At 40.4% G+C, this 23154-nt stretch overlaps 1 protein-coding gene across 3 annotated transcripts in view; it reads left to right on the top strand.

Annotated features, from left to right (window-relative positions):
* Positions 1 to 20018, top strand: part of LOC114260819 (disease resistance protein At4g27190-like) — a 29386-nt gene extending 9368 nt beyond the window's left edge. For all 3 annotated transcript variants that reach the window (XR_014339815.1, XM_082886902.1, XM_082886901.1), the window contains exons 3-4: positions 19249 to 19343; positions 19721 to 20018. Coding sequence is in view for 2 of the 3 variants with exons in the window: in XM_082886902.1 (XP_082743028.1) it covers positions 19249 to 19296 (48 nt within the window). In the remaining variant the exon portion in view is untranslated. The remainder of the gene's footprint in view (positions 1 to 19248; positions 19344 to 19720) is intronic.
* Positions 20019 to 23154: the final 3136 nt, after the last annotated feature.

The raw sequence follows: 23154 nt of genomic DNA, 5'->3' as shown, positions 1-23154 counted from the left end.
TGAGATTATAACCCATAATAAAACACTTTCATATTTCACAATTCACACGAGATAACAACTCATAATAAAACATTTCCATACTTCACAAATGATACACAGATTCGCTGTATCAATGGAGTCCATCCCCTATCTCCTCCCAAATAATATCCGGTTTAGGAGTCCATCTCCTATCTCCTCCCAAACCGTGGAGTACATCCCCTATCTCCTCCCACACAACACAATGTATATAAACAATTATCATATACATGATCAATCAATATACATATTTGATGTATTATTCTAACCGTTATATTCAATGGCATATTCAACCGATTAGTTTTAATTCACCAAATCGTCATGCAGTGTCTACATCAATCAAGACTATCCTCCACCGATAGCCCAAGGCAATTATTTCTAAACAGATAATAAATGCATCAACAGATAAATTTTCAACATTTTCAAAAGTGAGCGATTTATAAATCCAACTCCACCATTCAATCTCATATTAAGCCAATTTCATCATTTTCATCCCAATTTCATATTTCACAATGAAAGTCATTAATTACACTAATAACCCAACAAAACTCAAATACGGCATTTCCCCAATTTTTCCCAATATTGACCCAATGGTCTAAATATCAACAATAAATATCACTAATTTCATTTTAAGACCCAAAATACACATGTATGGGTTAAAATGACAAAACCCCTCTTTCTCAATGTTCCAAATCTCAAACCCTAACACCCAAATCAAACCATTTATACAAAATGCCAAAAATCTATGTCAAAGCTCATAAAGATGAGTAGTTATCCCAACCTCAAAAGATGAGACTAAATGGAGATGATGAAGAATTTCCAAAGTGCTCCAAACTTCAAGATTTTCGGATCAAAATGAAGAGCAAGCCAAACCCCACACTTTTTACAAAGGAACAAGGGTGGAAGATCACTCAAACTAGATCAAACCTTAGAGAGAAGTTGAAATCTAGAGAGAGGAGCTCTCTAATGGAGGTTTTAAAAAGTTAGAGAGAGAAAAGGCACCGAAAAAGTGATTTAAAAAGTCAAAATTCGGACTGATATACAAACAGGTCCGCTCGAGCGTAGGATTCCCCGCTCGAGCGTCAGACACAGACTTACGCTCGAGCGTCAAAAGCGCCGCTTGAGCGCCGAATGCATACTTCCAGAAGTTTTGCAGGCGATGGTCCCCGCTCGAGCGTCCAAAGCCCCGTTCAAGCGTCCGATGACCTGCAGAGAAAAATACTGGGAGATGGAAAATCACGCTCGAGCGTCAAAACGCCCACTCGAGCAGAAAAGCAACAACAAGGGCCCGCTCGAGCGTCAAAAGCCCTGCTTGAGCATGAAGGCCAAAATATGGGCATCAATTTTTGGTTTCTAAACACAACCAACCTGTTCCAAACCTACCCAACACAACCCAAGGTTCAAATACAAAGAGTAAATGATGGAAAAGAGAATACGACAACAACACATTCACGGAACCGAGTCCGGAATACAATAAACAAAGAAGGGAAAACCGGGATCGCTATAACCTTCCCCCCTTAAAGAATTTCGTCACCGAAATTAGACACAAGTTTTCGAAAAAACAAGTTTTCTCAATTCTCAATAATATTACAATTCAATACTCAACAATTTGACCCATTACCGGTCATTCCACTCCTTCTCAAGGGGCAAATTACAACATATCTACAACATGCATTATTAACATGCTTTCCCTTGAAATTTACCATTTTCAACCCATATTCAATTACATATTCAATGCCAACAGTATATTTGCATTTCTAAAACAGAATTAACATATGCAATGTTAAAATAAACTTCCATCTCAAGGCAAGTTCCATAATATTTCCATAAACCGAAACATTTACAATGTTCTACAACTTAAGACATATTCAATGCTCTTAAAGTTTATCAATATAGCAAAATATACAACATGTGCTCAAACATCCACAAATAGATCTGGATATTTCTCTCGGACCTCTAATTTATGTTCCCAAGTGGTTTCCTCCACTCCGTGATGTTTCCACAAAACATTTACCAAGGGAATGGTCTTGCCTCGCAAGACTTGTTCTCGTCTATCCAAGACCCGTACCAGTCTCTCCTCATACAGGCATCCTCATCAACCTCTAAGTCGGTCCAATCCAACACATGCGATGGATCCGGCTCGTACTTCCGAAGCATACTAACATGAAACATGTCATGTACCCCGGACAACTGCGGCGGTAAAGCTAAACGGTAGGCAAGCTCGCCAATCCTCTCCAGGATCTCAAATGGACCTACAAATCGAGGGGACAACTTCCCACTCTTCCCAAATCTCATCAAACCCCGCTTAGGTGATATTTTTAGAAAGACGTGATTACCCACCTCAAATGCCAAAGGCCTCCTCCTACGGTTGGCATAACACTTTTGGCGACTCTGGGCTGTAACAAGCCTCCTACGGATAAGCTCAACTTTCTCCGTCGTTTCCCGCACCAACTCCGGGCCCAACAAAGGTGCATCGCCCACCTCGGCCCAACACACTGGAGACCTACACGGTCGGCCATACAAGGCCTCAAACGGTGCCATACCAATACTCGATTGGAAACTGTTGTTGTAGGCAAACTCCACCAAGGGCAAGTGCCTCTCCCACGACCCACTAAAGTCAAGGACACAACCTCGAAGCATATCCTCAAGGATCTGAATAGTACGCTCGGACTGCCCGTCAGTCTGAGGATGATAGGCCGTGCTAAAGGTCAATCTAGTGCCCAAGGCACTCTGCAAACTTTGCCACAACCTAGCAGTAAAACGTGGATCTCTATCTGAGACGATCGACACTGGGACCCCGTGCAACCTCACTATGTCCTGAATATAAAACGTGGATCTCTATCTGAGACGATCGACACTGGGACCCCGTGCAACCTCACTATGTCCTGAATATACAAGTCGCAAGATGATCTGCTGAATCTCTCACGCGCATAGGGATAAAGTGCGCCGACTTAGTCAACCAGTCTACAACCACCCAAATAGCATCACTACCCCGTTGAGTCCTTGGAAGACCTACAACGAAGTCCATAGTGAGATGCTCCCACTTCCACTCGGCATTAGGCAAGGGTTGCAACAAACCCGCTGGCCTCTGATGCTCGGCCTTCACTTGCTGACAAGTAAGGCACTTAGACACAAACACTGCCACATCTTTCTTCATCCCCCGCCACCAAAACTGGCGACCCAAATCACGATACCTCTTAGTGCCTCCTGGATGCACCGCAAGGCGTGAATGGTGAAACTCTCGGAGTACCTCCTCTCAGCAAGACTCCGGCACAAACAGACGGTCTCGGTATCTCACACTCAGGTCGGGATACACAGTCAAACTCTTCTCAACCTTTCCATTGGAGATCTTCTCTCTGAGGGATTCTACCTCAAGGTCACCTCTCTGTGCCTCTAACACTTGACTCACAAGTGCAGGCTGCGCAATCACAGAAAAAAGGCCGCAGCCTCAACAGATTAGCCCAGAAGCAAATTGAACTCGCCAAGTGCACCCAACATCTCCCACTCCTGGATGGCTATACAAGCTATATCACTAATGGATTTCCTACTAAGGGCATCGGCCACAACATTGGCCTTTCCCAGGTGATAGTGCCAGTCGAAATCATAATCCTCAATAAATTCCATCCACCTCCTCTGCCTCAAGTTGAAGTCTCTCTGAGTAAACAGATACTTCAGACTCTTATGATCCGAAAACACCTCGAATTTATCACCATAAAGGTAGTGCCTCCAAATCTTCAAGGCAAAAATCACAGTTGCTAGCTCTAGGTCATTGGTAGGGTAATTCCTCTCGTGTATTTTCAATTGCCGCGAGCCATAGGCTACCACTTTCCCCTCTTGCATCAACACACAACCCAAACCCTCTCGTGAGGCATCATAACAAACCGCATAACCCAAACCTCTCTCCAGAATAATCAAAACCGGAGTGGTGGTAAGTCTAACTTTCAACTCTTGGAACGACTTTTCACAAGTCTCACTCCTCACAAATTTGACCCATTTCTGCGTCAATCTAGTCTATGGCGAAGCTAGTATGGAGAAATCCTTCACAAACCGGCTGTAATACCCAGCTAATCTCAGAAAACTGCGGATTTCAAAAACACTCTTGGGCTGTGCCCAATCTTGCACTACCTCAATCTTGGATGTATCAACAGACACCCCTTCCCCGAAGACTACATGGCCTAAGAATTTAACTTCTCTTAGCTAGAACTCACATTTCCCAAACTTAGCATACAGCTTATGGGCTCTAAGCAACTCAAGCACCACTCTCAAGTGTTCCTCGTGCTCCTCCTCAGAAGGTGAATAAATCAGAATGTTGTCCACAAAAACGGCCACGAAACGATCTAAGAATTCCCAGAAGATCCGGTTCATCAAGTCTATAAACACTGCTGGTGCATTGGTGAGCCCAAAAGGCATCACCAGAAACTCATAGTGGCCATATCGCGTATAGAATGTCGTCTTCGGGATACCCTCCTCCCTGACCTTCAACTGATGGTAACCCGATCTGAAGTCTATCTTAGAGAAACAACAAGACCCTTTCAACTGGTCAAATAAATCATCAATACGAGGCACAGGGTACTTATTCTTAACCGTAGCCCGATTCAATTTTCGGTAATCGATACAAAGTCTCAAGGCACCATCTTTCTTTTTAGCAAAGAGGGCCGGTGCTCCCCACGGTGAAACACTAGGGCGGACAAAACCCTTATCTAGCAACTCCTGGAGTTGAATCTTCAACTTACTCAACTCGGCTGGGGCAAAACGATAAGGTGCCATAGAAATCGACGCCGTGCCAGGCACTAAATCAATAGAAAACTCCACCTCTCAGTGTGGTGGCAAACTAACAAGGTCCTCAGGAAAGACATCCGAGTATTCACAAACTACTCTCGGCAATACAGTCTGGGTCTCATCACACTCACTACTCGTAAAGCTAGCGAGGAGACCATTAAGCTCACTCTGCCCTCGCGGATCATACACTGGTGGCAACAAACTACCAACCCGATACCCCAAGAAATGGAAACAATCCCCGCTTAAGGTACGTACAGTGACCCTCTGGCGGTAACAATTAATAACAACCCGGTATGACGATAACCAGTCCATATCCAAAATCACATCAAAACCCGACATAGCCATAACTACAAAAGAATATGGAAGCCGACGGTCGGCGACCTCTATATCACAGCCCCCACACCCTTGTTTCAAAATCAACTCACCCCCAACAGGTGATACAACACAAACAGGAGATGCTAACTACGCCAACTCCAACGCCAAAATAGATGCAAATGCAGCAGATATAAAGGAATGGGATGCACTCATATCAATCAACACATTGGAAACCGAGTTACAAAACAAAAAGGTACCTCTCACAACAGATGGAGCCGGTACAAGATCCTGCGCGGTAACAGCATACATGCGCCCAGAAGGTCTCTGGTCTACCTGCTCACCTCTCGGAGCAAAAGACTGCTGCACAGACTGGGACGATGAAGCTCCCTGATTGGCCCTCGAGGCCTGAACTGACTGTGTTGGCTGAAAACTCTGCGTCTGCCTCGAACCAGACGCAACAGATGTGCTACTCAACTGCGGGCAGTACCTCTTCAGGTGCCCCACCTGAGCACACTGGTAACAAGAGAGCGGCTGGCCTTTGCCCTGACTCTGGCTCTGAGGTTGAGCCGAAGATGAAGCTGCTCTCTGCCCTCCTCCTCTCTACGGGCAAGCTGGAGACTTGTGGCCCAGCTGACCACATTTGTAACAAGTAATGTCTCCCTGGCTGCCTCTCTCAAAACCTGCACTCGGCACTGGACAGGTAGATCTCGTAAAAGCACCCTGGGACTGCTGAGGGTTAGAACCCCTCTGCCTCCTACCATCCCCCTGGTCATCCTGACTCCTCTTGGAGCCCCCCATTCTCTCCTCCTTTTCCTGCATGATAATCTCAAGATGCGCCGCGGCATCCACATGGCGTCCATACTCCCGAGTCATGGACCCAGCGACTCTAGTCTTAAGCCCGTGCCTCAGCTTCTTCTCGAACTCAAGACAACGGCGCTCCTCAAACGCCACAAGCTCAGGTGTAAACCTAGACAAACTAGTAAATGCGGCCTCAAACTCGGCCACTGGCATACTCAGCTGCTTGAGCTGACAAAACTGGTCCCTCAACTTATCCCTAACAGCTGGAGACAGAAACTTCTCCTGGAAAGCATCTACATAGGCCTCCCATGTGCCACCAATACGACCTCGCACGAACTTCCACTACTGACCCGCGTCTCCCTTCAGCTGGAAAGACTCCAAGGTCACCTTCAAAGCCCCGCCTTCGATGCCAAGCATCTCAAACGTCTTCGTCATCTGTTCAAGCCACTCATCAACCTTAAGTGGCTCTTTCGGATCACCCACAAACTCGTCCGGGTTAGACCGGAAGAACTCCCTCTTTAGAAACGAAGGCCCTGCCTCAGCAACATGGGCCTAGACTTGATTCTCAGCTCTGAGAATGTCCATGGATTCCCTCAAAGCTCCTACCATCTCGTGGGCTAAGGCTCCCATGGCCTGCTGACCTACTGGCTCGGCCACATTGGCCTGACCAACACCGTCCTGGTGCTCTGGAATCTCATCCAGTATAGGCACCTCCTGCCTCTTAGGCCAACCTCGACTACCACTACGTCCTCGTCCTGACATCCTAATAAAGGTAACGAAGAACATTAGCACAATCACAAATGTGCCGAAGCTAACTCACCCGCGTCCTAATGCATTGGACAACAGTAATTCAGTCCACGTAAGCACATAATCACATAAGCACTCACGAATTTTATTTCCGGATAATGACAGTCCCGAGGCGTTGTTAGAGTTCCAGTTAGAAACAACATTGATCAAGTGCTTTTCCAATAGGACTCGCAGAAACCCAAGGATCCAATCAACATCCTAGAAACTAAATCCCATACCCATATAGTCACATAAACATGTTATCACATAAGCACATAACACTACATCTATGTCTCTAACAAGCGATACAAACCCATTGTGGTACTAACCACTTTCCACGTACCCAAAGTATTCAAACCCGGTACGCTCTGATACCAAGTTGTAACGCCCTCAAAATAAACCCATAAATCATGCATTCATTATATCCATAAACTTAAGAGAGCAAAACATAATGCCATTCAACAGAGTATTTTTACAGAACATTTTACATGTTGACAACAAAAGTAAATGCCCTATAGGCTTACAACTTTCCAAGTTAACACTTGGGTTCAACAAAAGTAGAGTTCTAACTCTTTACACAAAATAAGCCCATGGCTTGATATACATGTAATATACAAAAGAGAACAACCAAAAAGAGCTATCATCCTCAAGCCTCCCAAGCTACGTCCTTGGAGATGGCATATCACCTGAACTTGAAAATGATGTCCTATATAGGGTGAGCCAACGCCCAGTAGAGATATGCTAAACATAGTGTGAGCAATAACTAAAACATTAGCATTTGATAAATGTTCAATTATTAGAAACCAACATACAACACAATCCAATTCCATGACAGATATGTCCATGTTTCATTCCGTTTTCCTTTACTTAAGAATTTCGATTTATAACCATGGCTCAGAACCTGGCCAAACAATTCCCATGAGACTACAGCTCATGTCAGAAACCTTTCCAATATCAACAATTTAAATGAGATTATAACCCATAATAAAACACTTCCATACTTCACAATTCACATGAGATAACAACTCGTAATAAAACACTTCCATACTTCACAAATGAATCACAGATTCACTGTATCAATGGAGTCCATCCCCTATCTCTTCCCAAATAATATCCGGTTTAGGAGTCCATCCCCTATCTCCTCCCAAACCGTGGAGTACATCCCTTATCTCCTCCCACACAACACAATGTATATAAACAATTATCACATACATGATCAATCAATACACATATTTGATGTATTATTCTAACCGTCATATTCAATGACATATTCAACCGATTAGTTTTAATTCACCTAATCGTCATGCAGTGTCTACAACAATCAAGACTATCTTCCACCGATAGCCCAAAGCAATTATTTCTAAACAGATAATAAATGCATCAACAGATAAATTTTCAACATTTTCAAAAGTGAGCGATTTATAAATCCAACTCCACCATTCAATCTCATATTAAGCCAATTTCATCATTTTCATCCTAATTTCATATTTCACAATGAAAGTCATTAATTACACTAATGACCCAACAAAAGTCAAATATGGCATTTCTCCCATTTTTTCCAATATTGACCCAATGGTCTAAATATCAATAATAAATATCACTAATTTCATTTTAAGACCCAAAATACACATGTATGGGTTAAAATGACAAAATCCCTCTTTCTCAATGTTCCAAATCTCAAACCCTAACACCCAAATCAAACCATTTATACAAAATGCCCAAAATCTATGTCAAAGCTCATAAAGATGAGTAGTTATCCCTACCTCAAAAGATGAGACCAAATGGAGATGATGAAGAATTTCCAAAGTGCTCCAAACTTCAAGATTTTCGGATCAAAATGAAGAGCAAGCCAAACCCCACACTTTTTACAAAGGGACAAGGGTGGAAGATCACTCAAACTAGATCAAACCTTAGAGAGAAGTTGAAATCTAGAGAGAGGAGCTCTCTAATGGAGGTTTTGAAAAGTTAGAGAGAGAAATGGCACTGAAAAAGTGATCCAAAAAGTCAAAATTCGGATTGATATACAAACAGGTCCGCTTGAGCGTAGGATTCCCCGCTTAAGCGTCAGACACAGACTTACGCTATAGCGTCAAAAGCGCCGCTCGAGCCCCGAATGCATACTTCCAGAAGTTTTCCAGACGATGGTCGCCACTCAAGCGTCCAAAGCCTCGCTCAAGCGTCCGATGACCTACAGAGAAAAATACTGGGAGATGAAAATCATGCTCGAGCGTCAAAATGCCCGCTCGAGCAGAGAAGCAACAATAAGGGCCCGCTCGAGCGTCAAAAGCCCTGCTCGAGTGTGAAGGCCAAAATCTGGGCATCAACTTTTGGTTTCTAAACACAACCAACCTGTTCCAAACCTGCCCAACACAACACAAGGCTCAAATACAAAGAGTAAAGGATGGAAAAGAGAATACGACAACAACACATTCACGGAACCGAGTCCGGAATATAACAAACAAAGAAGGGAAAATCAGGATCGCTATAACCTTCCCCCCTTAAAGAATTTCATCCCCGAAATTAGATACAAGTTTTCAAAAAAACAAGTTTTCTCAATTCTCAACAATATTACAATTCAATACTCAACAATTTGACCCATTACCGGTCGTTCCACCCCTTCTCAAGGGGCAAATTACAACATACCTACAACATGCATTATTAACATGCTTTCCCTTGAAATTTACCATTTTCAACACATATTCAATTACATATTCAATGCCAACAGTATATTTGCATTTCTAAAACAGAATTAACATATGCAATGTTAAAATAAACTTCCATCTCAAGGCAAGTTCCATAATATTTCCATAAACCGAAACATTTACAATGTTCTACAACTTAAGACATATTCAATGCTCTTAAAGTTTCTTAATACAGCAAAATATACAACATGTGCTCAAACATCCACAAATAGATCCGGATATTTCTCTCGGACCTCCAATTTACGTTCCCAAGTGGCTTCCTCCACTCCGTGATGTTTTCACAAAACCTTTACCAAGGGAATGGTCTTGTCTCGCAAGACTTGTTCTCGTCCATCCAAGACCCGTACCGGTCTCTCCTCATACGAGGCATCCTCATCAACCTCTAAGTCGGTCTAATCCAACACATGCGATGGATTCGGCTCGTACTTCCGAAGCATACTAACATGAAACATGTCATGTACCTCGGACAACTGCGGCGGTAAAGCTAAACGGTAGGCAGCCTCGCCAATCCTTTTATGGATCTCAAAGGGACCTATAAATCGAGGGGACAACTTCCCACTCTTCCTAAATCTCATCAAAACCCGCTTAGGTGATATTTTCAGAAAGACGTGATCACCCACTTCAAATGCCAAAGGCCTCCTCTTACGGTTGGCATAACACTTTTGGCGACTCTGGGTTGTAACAAGCCTCCTACGGATAAGCTCAACTTTCTCCATCGTTTCCCGCACCAACTCCGGGCCCAACAAAGGTGCATCGCCCACCTCGGCCCAACACACTGGAGACCTACACGGTCGGCCATACAAGGCCTCAAACGGTGCCATACCAATACTCGATTGGAAACTGTTGTTGTAGGCAAACTCCACCAAGGGCAAGTGCCTCTCCTACGACCCACTAAAGTCAAGGACACAACCTCGAAGCATATCCTCAAGGATCTGAATAGTACGCTCGGACTGCCCGTCAGTTTGAGGATGATAGGCCGTGCTAAAGGTCAATCTAGTGCCCAAGGCACTTTGTAAACTTTGCCACAACCTAGCAGTAAAACGTGGATCTCTATCTGAGACGATCGACACTGGGACCCCGTGCAACCTCACTATGTCCTGAATATACAAGTCGCAAGATGATCTGCCGAATCTCTCACACGCATAGGGATAAAGTGCGCCGACTTAGTCAAGCGGTCTACAACCACCCAAATAGCATCACTACCCCGTTGAGTCCTCGAAAGACCTACAACGAAGTCCATAGTGACATGCTCCCACTTTCACTCGGCAATAGGCAAGGGTTGCAACAAACCCGCTGGCCTCTAATGCTCAGCCTTCACTTGCTGACAAGTAAGGCACTTAGACACAAACACTGCCACATCTTTCTTCATCCCCCGCCACCAAAACTGGCGACCCAAATCACGATACCTCTTAGTGCCTCCTGGATGCACCGCAAGGCGTGAATGGTGAAACTCTCGGAGTACCTCCTCTCGGCAAGACTCCGGCACAAATCGACGGTCTCGGTATCTCACACTCAGGTCGGGATATACAGTCAAACCCTTCTCAACCTTTCCACTGGAGATCTTCTCTCGGAGGGATTCTATCTCAAGGTCACCTCTCTGTGCCTCTAACACTCGACTCACAAGTGTAGGCTGCGCAATCACAGAAAACAAGGCCGCAGCCTCAACAGATTCGCCCGTAAGCAAATCGAACTCGCCAAGTGCACCCAACATCTCCCACTCCCGGATGGCTATACATGCTACATCACTAATGGATTTCCTACTAAGGGCATTGACCACAACATTGGCCTTTCCCGGGTGATAGTGTAACTCAAAATCGTAATCCTCAATAAACTCCATCCACCTCCTCTGCCTCAAGTTCAAGTCTCTCTGGGTAAACAGATACTTCAGACTCTTATGATCCAAGAACACCTCGAATTTCTCACCATAAAGGTAGTGCCTCCAAATCTTCAAGGCAAAAATCACAGCTGTTAGCTCTAGGTCATGGGTAGGGTAATTCCTCTCGTGTATTTTCAATTGCCGCGAGCCATAGGCTACCACTTTCCCCTCTTGCATCAACACACAACCCAAACCCTCTCGTGAGGCATCACAATAAACCGCATAACCCAAACCTCTCTCCGGAATAATCAAAACCGGAGCGGTGGTAAGTCTAACTTTCAGCTCTTGGAACAACTTTTCATAAGTCTCACTCCACACAAATTTGACCCCTTTCCGCGTCAATCTAGTCAATGGCGAAGCTAGTCTGGAGAAATCCTTCACAAACCGACTGTAATACCCAGCTAATCCCAGAAAATTGCGGATCTCAAAAACACTCTTGGGCTGTGCCCAATCTTGCACTGCTTCAATCTTGGATGTATCAACAGACACCCCTTCCCCGGAGACTACATGGCCTAAGAACTTAACTTCTTTTAGCCAGAACTCGCACTTTCCAAACTTAGCATACAACTTATGGGCTCTAAGCAACTCAAGCACTACTCTCAAGTGTTCCTCGTGCTCCTCCTCAGAAGGTGAATAAATCAGAATGTCGTCCACAAAAACGACCATGAAACGATCTAAGAATTCACGGAAGATCCGGTTCATCAAGTCCATAAACACTGCCGGTGCATTGGTGAGCCTAAAAGGCATCACCAGAAACTCATAGTGGCCATATCGCGTACGGAATACCGTCTCCGGGATATCCTCCTCCTTGACCCTCAATTGATGGTAACCCAATCTCAAGTCTATCTTAGAGAAACAACGGGACCCTTTCAACTGGTCAAATAAATCATCAATACGAGGCATAGAGTACTTATTCTTAACCATAGCCCGATTCAATTTCTGGTAATCGATACAAAGTCTCAAGGCACCATCTTTCTTTTTAGCAAAGAGGGTCGGTGCTCCCCACGGTGAAACACTAGGGCGGACAAAACCCTTATCTAGCAACTCTTGGAGTTGAATCTTCGACTTACTCAACTCGGCTGGGGCAAAACGATAAGGTGCCATAGAAATCAGCGCCGTGCCAGGCACTAAATCAATAGAAAACTCCACCTCTCGGTATGGTGGCAAACTAACAAGGTCCTCAGGAAAGACGTCCGAGTACTCACAAACTACTCTCGGCAATACAGTCTGGGTCTCATCACACTCACTACTCGTAAAGCTAGCGAGGAGACCACTAAGCTCACTCCACCCTCGCGGATCATACACTGGTGGCAACACACTACCAACCCGATACCCCAAGAAATGGAAACAATCCCCGCTCAAGGTACATACAGTGACCCTCTGGCGGTAACAATCAATAACAGCCCGGTATGACGATAACCAGTCCATACCCAAAATCACATCAAAACCCGACATAGCCATAACTACAAAAGAAAATGGAAGCCGGCGGTCGGCGACCTCTATATCACAGCCCCGACACCCTTGTTTCAAAATCAACTCACCCCCAACAGGTGATACAACACAAATAGGAGATGCTAACTGCGCCAACTCCAACCCCAAAACAGATGCAAATGCAGCAGATATAAAGGAATGGGATGTACCCGTATCAATCAACACATTGGCAACCGAGTTGCAAAACAAAAAGGTACCTCTCACAACAGATGGAGCCGGTACAAGATCCTGCGCGGTAACAGCATACACGTGCCTAGAAGGTCTCTGGTCTACCTGCTCACCTCTCGGAGCAAAAGACTGCTGCACAGACTGGGATGATGAAGCTCCCTGATTGGCCCTCGAGGCCTGAACTGACTGTGCTGGCTGAAAACTCTACGTCTGCCTCGAACCAGACGCAACGATGTGCCACTCAACTGCGGGCAGTACCTCTTCAGGTGCCCCACCTGACCACACTGGTAACAAGAGAGTGGCTGGCCTCTGCCCTGACTCTGACTCTGAGGTCGAGCTGAAGATGAAGCTGCTCTCTGCCCTCCTCCTCTCTGCGGGCAAGCTGGAGACTTGTGGCCCAACTGACCACATTTGTAACGAGTAATGTCTCCCTGGCTGCCTCTCCCAGAACCTGCACTCGGCACTGGAAAAGTAGATCTCGCAAAAGCACCCTGGGACTGCTGAGGGTTAGAACCCCTCTGCCTCCTACCATCCCCCTGGTCATCCTGACTCCTTTTAGAGCCCCTTATTCTCTCCTCCTCTTCCTGCATGATAATCTCAAGATGCGCCGCGGCATCCACAAGGTGTCCATACTCCCGAGTCATGGACCCAGCAACTCTAGTCTTAAGCTCTGCCTCAGCTTCTTCTCGAACTCAAGACAACGGCGCTCCTCAGACGCCACAAGCTCAGGTGCAAACCTAGACAAACTGGTAAATGCGGCCTCAAACTCGGCCACTAGCATACTCAGCTGCTTGAGCTGACAAAACTGGTCCCTCAACTTCTCCCTAACAACTGGAGACAGAAACTTCTCCTGGAAAGCATCTACATAGGCCTCCCATGTGCCACAAATACGACCTCGTACGAACTTCCACCACTGACCCATGTCTCCCTTCAGCTGGAAAGACGCCAAGGTCACCTTCAAAGCCCCGCCTTTGATGCCAAGCATCTCAAACGTCTTTGTCATTTGTTCAAGCCACTCATCAGCCTTAAGTGGCTCTTTTGGATCACCCACAAACTCGTCCGGGTTAGACCGGAAGAACTCCCTCTTTAGAAACGAAAGCCCTGCCTCAGCAACATGGGCCTGGACTTGATTCTCAGATCTGAGAATGTCCATGGATTCCCTCAAAGCTCCTGCCATCTCGCGGGCTAAGGCTCCTATGGCCTGCTGACCTACTGGCTCGGCCACATTGGCCTGACCAACACCCTCCTGGTGCTCCGGAATCTCATCCGGTATAGGCACCTCCTGCCTCCTAGGCCTACCTCGACTACCACTACGTCGTCGTCCTGACATCCTAATAAAGGTAACGAAGAACATTAGCACAATCAAAAATGTACTGAAGCTAACTCACCCGCGTCCTAATGCATTGGACAACAGTAATTCAGTCCACGTAAGCACACAATCACATAAGCACTCACGAATTTTATTTTCGGATAATGACAGTCCCGAGGCGTTGTTAGAGTTCCAGTTAGGAACAGCATTGATCAAGTGCTTTTCTAATAGGACTCACAGAAACCCAAGGATCCAATCAACATCCTAGAAACTAAATCCCATACCCATATAGTCACATAAACATGTTATCACATAAGCACATAACATTACATCTAAGTCTCTAACAAGCGAGACAAACCCATTGTGGTACAAACCACTTCCCACGTACCCAAAGTATTCAAACTCGGTACGCTCTGATACCAAGTTGTAACGCCCTCAAAATAAACCCATAAATCATGCATTCATTATATCCATAAACTTAAGAGAGTAAAACATAATGCCATTCAACAGAGTATTCTTACAAAAGATTTTACACGTTGACAACAAAAGTAAATGCCCTATAGGCTTACAACTTTCCAAGTCAACACTTGGGTTCAACAAAAGTAGAGTTCTAACTCTTTACACAAAATAAGCCCATGGCTTGATATACATGTAATATACAACAGAGAACAACCAAAAAGAGCTATCAGCCTCAAGCCTCCCAAGCTACGTCCTTGGAGGTGGCATATCACTCGAACCTGAAAATGATGTCCCATATAGGGTGAGCCAATGCCCAGTAGAGATATGCTAAACATAGTGTGAGCAATAACTAAAACATTTGCATTTGATAAATGTTCAATTATTAGAAACCAACATACAACACAATCCAATTCCATGACAGATATGTCCATGTTTCATTCCGTTTTCCTTTACTTAACAACTTCGATTTATAAGCATGGCTTAGAACCTGGCCAAACAATTCCCATGAGACTACAGCTCATGTCAGAAACCTTTCCAATATCAACAATTTAAATGAGATTATAACCCATAATAAAACACTTCCATACTTCACAATTCACATGAGATAACAACTCATAATAAAACACTTCCATACTTCATAAATGATACACAGATTCGCTGTATCAATGGAGTCCATCCCCTATCTCCTCCCAAATAATATCTGGTTTAGGAGTCCATCCCTTATCTCCTCCCAAACCGTGGAGTACATCCCCTATCTCCTCCCACACAACACAATGTATATAAACAATTATCATATACATGATCAATCAATACACATATTTGATGTATTATTCTAATCGTCATATTCAATGACATATTCAACTGATTAGTTTTAATTCACCAAATCGTCATGCAGTGTCTACAACAATCAAGACTATCCTCCACCGATAGCCCAAAGCAATTATTTCTAAACAGATAATAAATGCATCAACAGATAAATTTTCAACATTTTCAAAAGTGAGCGATTTATAAATCCAATTCCACCATTCAATCTCATATTAAGCCAATTTCATCATTTTTATCCTAATTTCATATTTCACAATGAAAGTCATTAATTACACTAATGACCCAACAAAAGTCAAATATGACATTTCTCCAATTTTTTCCAATATTGACCCAATGGTCTAAATATCAACAATAAGTATCACTAATCTCATTTTAAGACCCAAAATACACATGTATGGGTTAAAATGACAAAACCCCTCTTTCTCTATGTTCCAAATCTCAAACCCTAACACCCAAACCAAACCATCTATACAAAATGCCCAAAATCTATGTCAAAGCTCATAAAGATGAATAGTTATCCCTACCTCAAAAGATGAGACCAAATGGAGATGATGAAGAATTTCCAAAGTGCTCCAAACTTCAAGATTTTCAGATCAAAATGAAGAGCAAGCCAAACCCCACACTTTTTACAAAGGGACAAGGGTGGAAGATCACTCAAACTAGATCAAACCTTAGAGAGAAGTTGAAATCTAGAGAGAGGAGCTCTCAAATGGAGGTTTAAAAAAGTTAGAGAGAGAAAAGGCACCGAAAAAGTGATCCAAAAAGTCGAAATTTGGACTGATATACAAACAGGTCCCCTCGAGCATGGGATTCCTCGCTCGAGCGTCAGACACCGACTTACGCTCGAGTGTCAACAGTGCCGCTCGAGTGCCGGATGCATACTTCCAGAAGTTTTGCAGACGATGGTCCCCGTTCGAGCGTCTAAAGCCCCGCTCGAGCGTCCGATGACCTGCAGAGAAAAATACTGGGAGATGGAAAATCACGCTCAAGCGTCAAAACGCCCGCTCGAGCGTCAAAAGCCCCGCTCTAGCGTGAAGGCCAGAATCTGGGCATCAACTTTTGGTTTCTAAACACAACCAACCTGTTCCAAACCTGCCGAACACAACCCAAGGCTCAAATACAAAGAGTAAAGGATGGAAAAGAGAATACGACAACAACACATTCACGGAACCGAGTCCGGAATACAATAAACAAAGAAGGAAAAACCGGGATCGCTATAGCTTAAAAAGATCTATCATTAAAATATACAATAGAATATAGATGAAAAAAAAATTATGTGGAATTTGGAGTTAGGAGATATAAAATATTAATAACTTAAAGAAATTTTTACGAGCACGACTGCGTTATGTGGGGAAAAAAAAAGGATGTTGCTGAAGGTTTGTTTCCAATGTTGGGTTTTGTTAGTGGATGTTCAAATTCATATAAAAACTTAATTTAAAGCTAATGTATTTTGGAGGTTTAGTATTTAAATTCAAATTTAATTTTTGGATAGAGATAAGGAGCTAAAGATATCATAGAAAATTTAAATTTAAAATTTTAACATCACATATTTTTTAAATACAAATCAATTATTTATTTTTTTAAAAAGCAAACATTTATCTGATAAATGCTAACACTTATCTAGTTGTTTATTTATTATTTTTGACCATTTTCATATATATATATATATATATATATATATATGTAAAATGAAGTATGATCTATAGAAATTGAGTATGGCATTTTCTAATTTTTTTTTAAAATGTAAAAATTGAAAAATTTTGGATTGAGATTTTAGATAGACACCCACAAAGATATTATCTGGATTTTTTTTTTAAATATAATAGTTAGGAATAAGAGTTGTGGGATTTGTGGGTTTTTTTTTTTTTTTAAAAAAAATTTAAATTTACATGATACAGGGATAGATGTGTTAGTTTCTATATACATATCTATACTTAAAAAGGAAAGATATTATTTAATTTTTTATTTTTATCTTTTATATAACAATTAGAGAAGAGAGTGAGAAGACCTAAATAGTGAGAAGGGAGGTGAAGGAAAATACCACATATTTATTTATTTATTCCAAAATTATGAGAATTAAAGAATAAACATTTGGAGACGTTTGACATAATAACTACATTTTGCCTATATATATAGTATAGATAGATAGATAGTATAGATATATTAGGTAATTACTTACATTATGAGGCAATGTTTTTCTTAAAAAAGATAAAATAAATTAAATTAAATTTGGTCCTTGACTAATAAACTAGTAAATCAATGGACTATATATATATATATTCATTGTGTTTGTATGATTCATAGCCAACTAATTTTAAATTTACATAATACACTTCAGCTTCGGAATAAATTTTAAGATGAAAATTCATGATAATTTAGTTTGTAGATAATTAGAGATACTAGTAATTTTGAATTATATTTAGAGCAATACTACATACACAAAATTTGTACACTTAAAAATGCTCAAAAATTTTAATAGATGGTCGAAATTCATTCAACATGTGGACTCTACTACATAAGAGTTGAATCTTAACCACATTATTTTTTTAGGTATATTATTGTGCATGAATTTTGTGCATAGAGAGGCCTTTTATTACACTCAAATAACATTTTTTATATAGATTACACTTTTTAATGTAAAATTTATTGTTTTCTTTTATTATTTAGTTAAAATTTAACATATTGTCCTCTTCCGTGCATAGAGTTTTACTTTTATTTTTAAGTGTTAAGTTAAGTTGATGGATAAAGAAATTTTACTTTTTATTGGCCTTTTACAATGAATGTTCATTTATGTCTTTATTATCGAATGCCTTTGACTATCTAAAAAAAAATGAGACAATAAATTATTAAATATTGTAGCAGCTACTCATATGGTAATGCTCCCTACAATGAACCATTTGAATAGTTCTATTTTTGTTTGGGAGTTTTTTTTATTTATCAAATTGTAGTATAAGGACCTTTGGACAATGAATTTTTTTTTAGGCCTTTAGATAAAGATGGAAGAGACCTAGTGGATTGAGATAATGCCTTCCTTAAATAAAAAAGAAAATGCTAACAACGGATTTTTTTTCCTTTTGTTTTTATGCCTCTTAATAAACTTTATATTAGATTTTTGAAGGGATTATTTTTTTTTGGTTTCAATTTGTCGAATTCCAAAAGTGAGACCTTAGGTGATCGCCTTAATGGCCTAATGATGATTGAGTTGTCATTTAGTCAATTGTGCTACACTACATGTATATTTATATTAAATATTTTATTTTTCTTAAGAGCCAAAAAGAAAAATTATATACAATCAATCAAAAAGTGATAGAAGTCATGACTTGGAGTGATGATAGAAAGTGTTATTCTCCAAAAAAATGAAAGAGGGGGAAGAATGCCTATACTTGCTATCTCTCTCATAGAAATTTTTGGTCCTTGTGCATTGCGTAAGATCTTTATTCAATCAATAGGTAATCTGAAAATGTTGTGAGTTTTCAATATAAATTTTACTACATAAGGAATAAATAAAATTAATTGGCCTTTCAATCTGCATATTTTCTTTGAGGCCCATTCAACATACGCTTGATAGATTTGTTAGCCTATGAAAGCATGCATAGGTTGTTTAAATATCTTATTTTCCATCTACATAGACAATATTATCAGGTTTCTCACATCTTTTCTTGTTGCATTATGAATGTTTCCTATCATAATCTTTCCTAATTTTTTTCTTTTCTTTTTTTTTTTAGGCAAGACAGACTGGTACTCTTGAAGATGAAATCCAAGTTGAATCCTAATTAGATTGTGAACTAGATTATGAATTTATGAGGAATAACTCTCATGAGTAAGTGGACAATTCATGATTTACCTCAAGCTATATCAAAAAACAATACAATTCTTATCTAAAAGGAATTTTCTATTACAGAAAAATAAACATGTTTTGTGAAATTTTTTTTGAGTAGTTTTTTCAGAATTTTTTTTCTAAAACCTATCCCCTTTTTTAGGTAACAACAAAAAGTTATTTCCAAAATTTCAAAAGCTATTTTTTGTGAAAAAATGAAAACAATATGAAGACGATGGTGTTTTTGAAATTTTCATTTTTTTTTTGTTTCTGAAAATAAAAAATAAAAAAGCAAACATATGTAGAAAAATACAGATATCTCTATCCTTTATAGAAATATACTGCTAGATTATTATTGAGTTTTCATTTTCTTTTTGCAGTTGCCAACCATAAAGAATGCTGAGCTGCTCCCTATATGTGATGTCTACTTTAGGATTTTATTGTGTAAGGGCATACGCTTCCTATGATTTGTGTTTCTAAATAATTGCCTTGCTTTGCAATATCAAAACTACTACTCTAAATAAATGTATGTTTACCTAATGTGTGCTAAAGATTTGAAAAGTGAATAAAGGGGAAAAAAAAGTACCTAGTGTGTGCAATTTTACTTTCTCTGCATTGTAATGGAGATTGTATCCAAAATTATTTATCTCAATTAACTATATTATATGTTTGTTTTCATGCTTGTTTGTATTTATGGTAAAAAAAAAATTGCAATTTGCTCTTTACTGAAATGTGATTGACTAGCAATAATTTAGAGTACAACAATGAATTGTTGCTTGAATTTGTGAAGAAGAGCTTGTAATTCATTCAAATTGTTGCTTGAATGCTTGTAAATCATTCGAAGGCAGTTTATATTACGGAATCCAATGAGTCCGTACTTAGATTTATGTTAGGGAATCTAAAGTGTCCATACTTAGAATCAATACACGTTATTTCAAACACACATTCACTTAAAGGTTTAAAAATATATGGGGTGAATCCATCCGACATATATTAGGACCTTTCTTTTACTTTTCTTCCGATATGGGACCATTTTACTTCAAGAAGTTCCAACAATCTCTCCCTCAAATATGAACTTAAACATTGAGCAAAGTTTTTGCTCGAGTCTAATTTACTACTCTAACATTGTGTCTTATGCCTTGTAATGAGGTTTGTAACAAGTTATTCCTCCATAAAGATAGTTGAACTATCTTATGCAACATTTCAAAAACATAGGATGATTATAAAAACATATGGGAAAGAATGTTTCTTTAGCAATGAATCCTTAGCAATTGATTCTTATATTTATCTCAAGTGAATATGAGGACCAATGATATGGAGGAAATAGAAAATGACACACATTACGAAGACATAGGATCTCCATTTAGAAATAAAAATCTATTGCTTGCCCCTTTTGGAAAGAAGTGTTTTAGTCACTCGGGTAATGTCCAAGCAACTCCTATATAGTTTATGGTTTACATGTCCAAGTCCAACCAATATTGACAAACAAACATTTATTCATATATATCAACATCATCAACTAAGGAAAACATTGCAGGCCTTATTTGGAAGGAAGTTCTCAGTTACTATAGAAATATCCAAGCAAATTGAATCATAATGTGCTCAGTTTTAGTTCTCAATCAATAAAAGCAAAAGATTTAGTTCAATGCCAAATTTTATCCAACTCCAACAAAACCAAACTGTTAAACCCTAGTGAGCATGCTTGTAACTACAAAGGCAACAACTAAGTCTCCTTAGCATGGAATTTGTCAGCTATCTGAGCTTGCAAATTTTATTACTTATCTTCCTTCTCCTAACCAAGAAATCTTCCAAAGGGCTCCCACAAACAAGATATATGTGGAACACAAAAAATTGAGAATTTTTTTTTTAAAAAAAGAAAAGAAAAAAAGACACGTACTAAATCCATAAACAAGCTATATGTGGAACACATCAAATTTTGATAGCATGAAAAATGACAATTGTTGTCCATCTTCAAACTCCTAACTCCAGCATCGTGTACAACCCACCATGTCTTGCCTTGCCACCCACCAAAATATATATGGTTATTGTACAAGCAACATTAAGGGTTAGCCCAATAGATGAGTTACCAAATGTAATGTCTAAATTTGAGTTTACTGTTATGTAGCTTCCCCTTCCTGTATTACCCTGCTACCAATTTAAATATGTATATATATATATATATATATTGTAGCAAGCATCCACCTCACTCCATGTTTTGTTCACAAAGAAGCATCCAAAAGCACATGATAATGGCCTTCCACTTTCTTTCGTATTATCGGCAAAAAAATCACTTTATTGATATAAATCAAGAAATGAAATACATCAATAAAGCATAGGGAAGTGCAAAAAAAAAAAAAAAAAAAACAAAAACAAAAACAAAAACAAAAACAAACAAACAAAAACAAAAATAGAGAGAGAGAGAGAGAGAGAGAGAGAGAGAGAACAAAAACAAAACTCATTCTTGCACAACTCAAAAGAGCAACAGAAAAACTTCCCCAAAACTCCCAAATCAAGAACAACCCTTAGCCTTAAAAAGCAACAACACTGACTTATAACTTAAGGCTTCCCATAGCGGTAGAAATATTGTTCATGAAAGCAAGACCACCTTAGCCAGCAAATCCTCCCTAGCCAGCAAAACAACCACCCTACACCACTAGCAACATCAAAGAACATATCAGTAGCAACAACAAGAACAATAAAAAAGAGACATGCCCCCTTCGCACCTCAACCATCTTATCGCTTCAATGTTTGTCAAGGCGGATTTGAAAGAAGCTTCAGTTTGAGTTTCCTGATCCCGTTATGGTAGCTGATAATAGTAGACACTGGGTAATTGACAATACCAGAACAAGCTTTAGCCCAAAGAGCAAAACACAAGTTTACTAGGTGAATAATAACGTCATGAACATGCTGTTCTGAGTGGTTAAAGACAGTAGCATTTTGAGCTAACCAGATAACCATGTAGAAAAGGGTCACCCAAAGTCATTTCTCAAGGTTCTGAAAGGGAGATCAAACCACCACATAAAAAGATCAAGGAGAGAGACAGGGTAGACCCAACAGACACCACCCACACCAGTTTATACAACAGGACCAACGTTCCCAAGCGAACTAACAGTGAATCAAAAGATGGTATACAGATTTGACAAATCTCAAACACATTGGACAAAGCGCTTAAAACTCATTTTGGATTACCCCTATTAGCTAAAAAAATTTTGAGAGGCTACTTTACCTAGAATAGTTTGCCAACAAAATATTTTGACTTTGAATGGGGCGAAGATTATTCCAAAAAAGAGATGCATCTTGCGAGGAGAAACCTCAAAACCACAACATAAATTTTCATAGGCATTATAAAAAGATCTAATCGAATAGGTTCCATTATTTTTATCCCACTTTCATTGCAGCTTATCCTTCATATCAAGAGTCAAGCAAAGCAAATTAAGTTTATTCATTAAATTATCCAAAAGGATATTCTCCCAAACAAATAAACTCCTCCTGAATTGCAAACACCACTTGTTCAATCTTCCATCGAACAAAAAAACATCATTGACCATAACAGATTTCTGAGACAAAAACAAGAATAGTCTAGGAAACTCATATTTCAAAGATTTATCACCGAACCATGAATCATGCCAAAACAAAACTTGACGTAGACCCTGAACCAATCATAATAGAGAATCCCTCTTGAACACTATTCCTATTTGCAATGCAAAGACGTACTTGGGATCTACCAACATTAAGGTCTTATTTTGTAACCCTAGTAGGAGTTGGGATTAGATTGGTAATTTGACGAGTTCCGCATAATTCATGTTTAGCTGCA

The sequence above is a fragment of the Camellia sinensis genome, chromosome 9 (assembly GCF_055761805.1).
Source record: "Camellia sinensis isolate YWXY chromosome 9, ASM5576180v1, whole genome shotgun sequence".
NCBI classification, from domain to species: Eukaryota; Viridiplantae; Streptophyta; class Magnoliopsida; order Ericales; family Theaceae; genus Camellia; species Camellia sinensis.
Note: the sequence above shows the minus strand (reverse complement) of the source record. Positions and strands in the feature narration are given on the sequence as shown.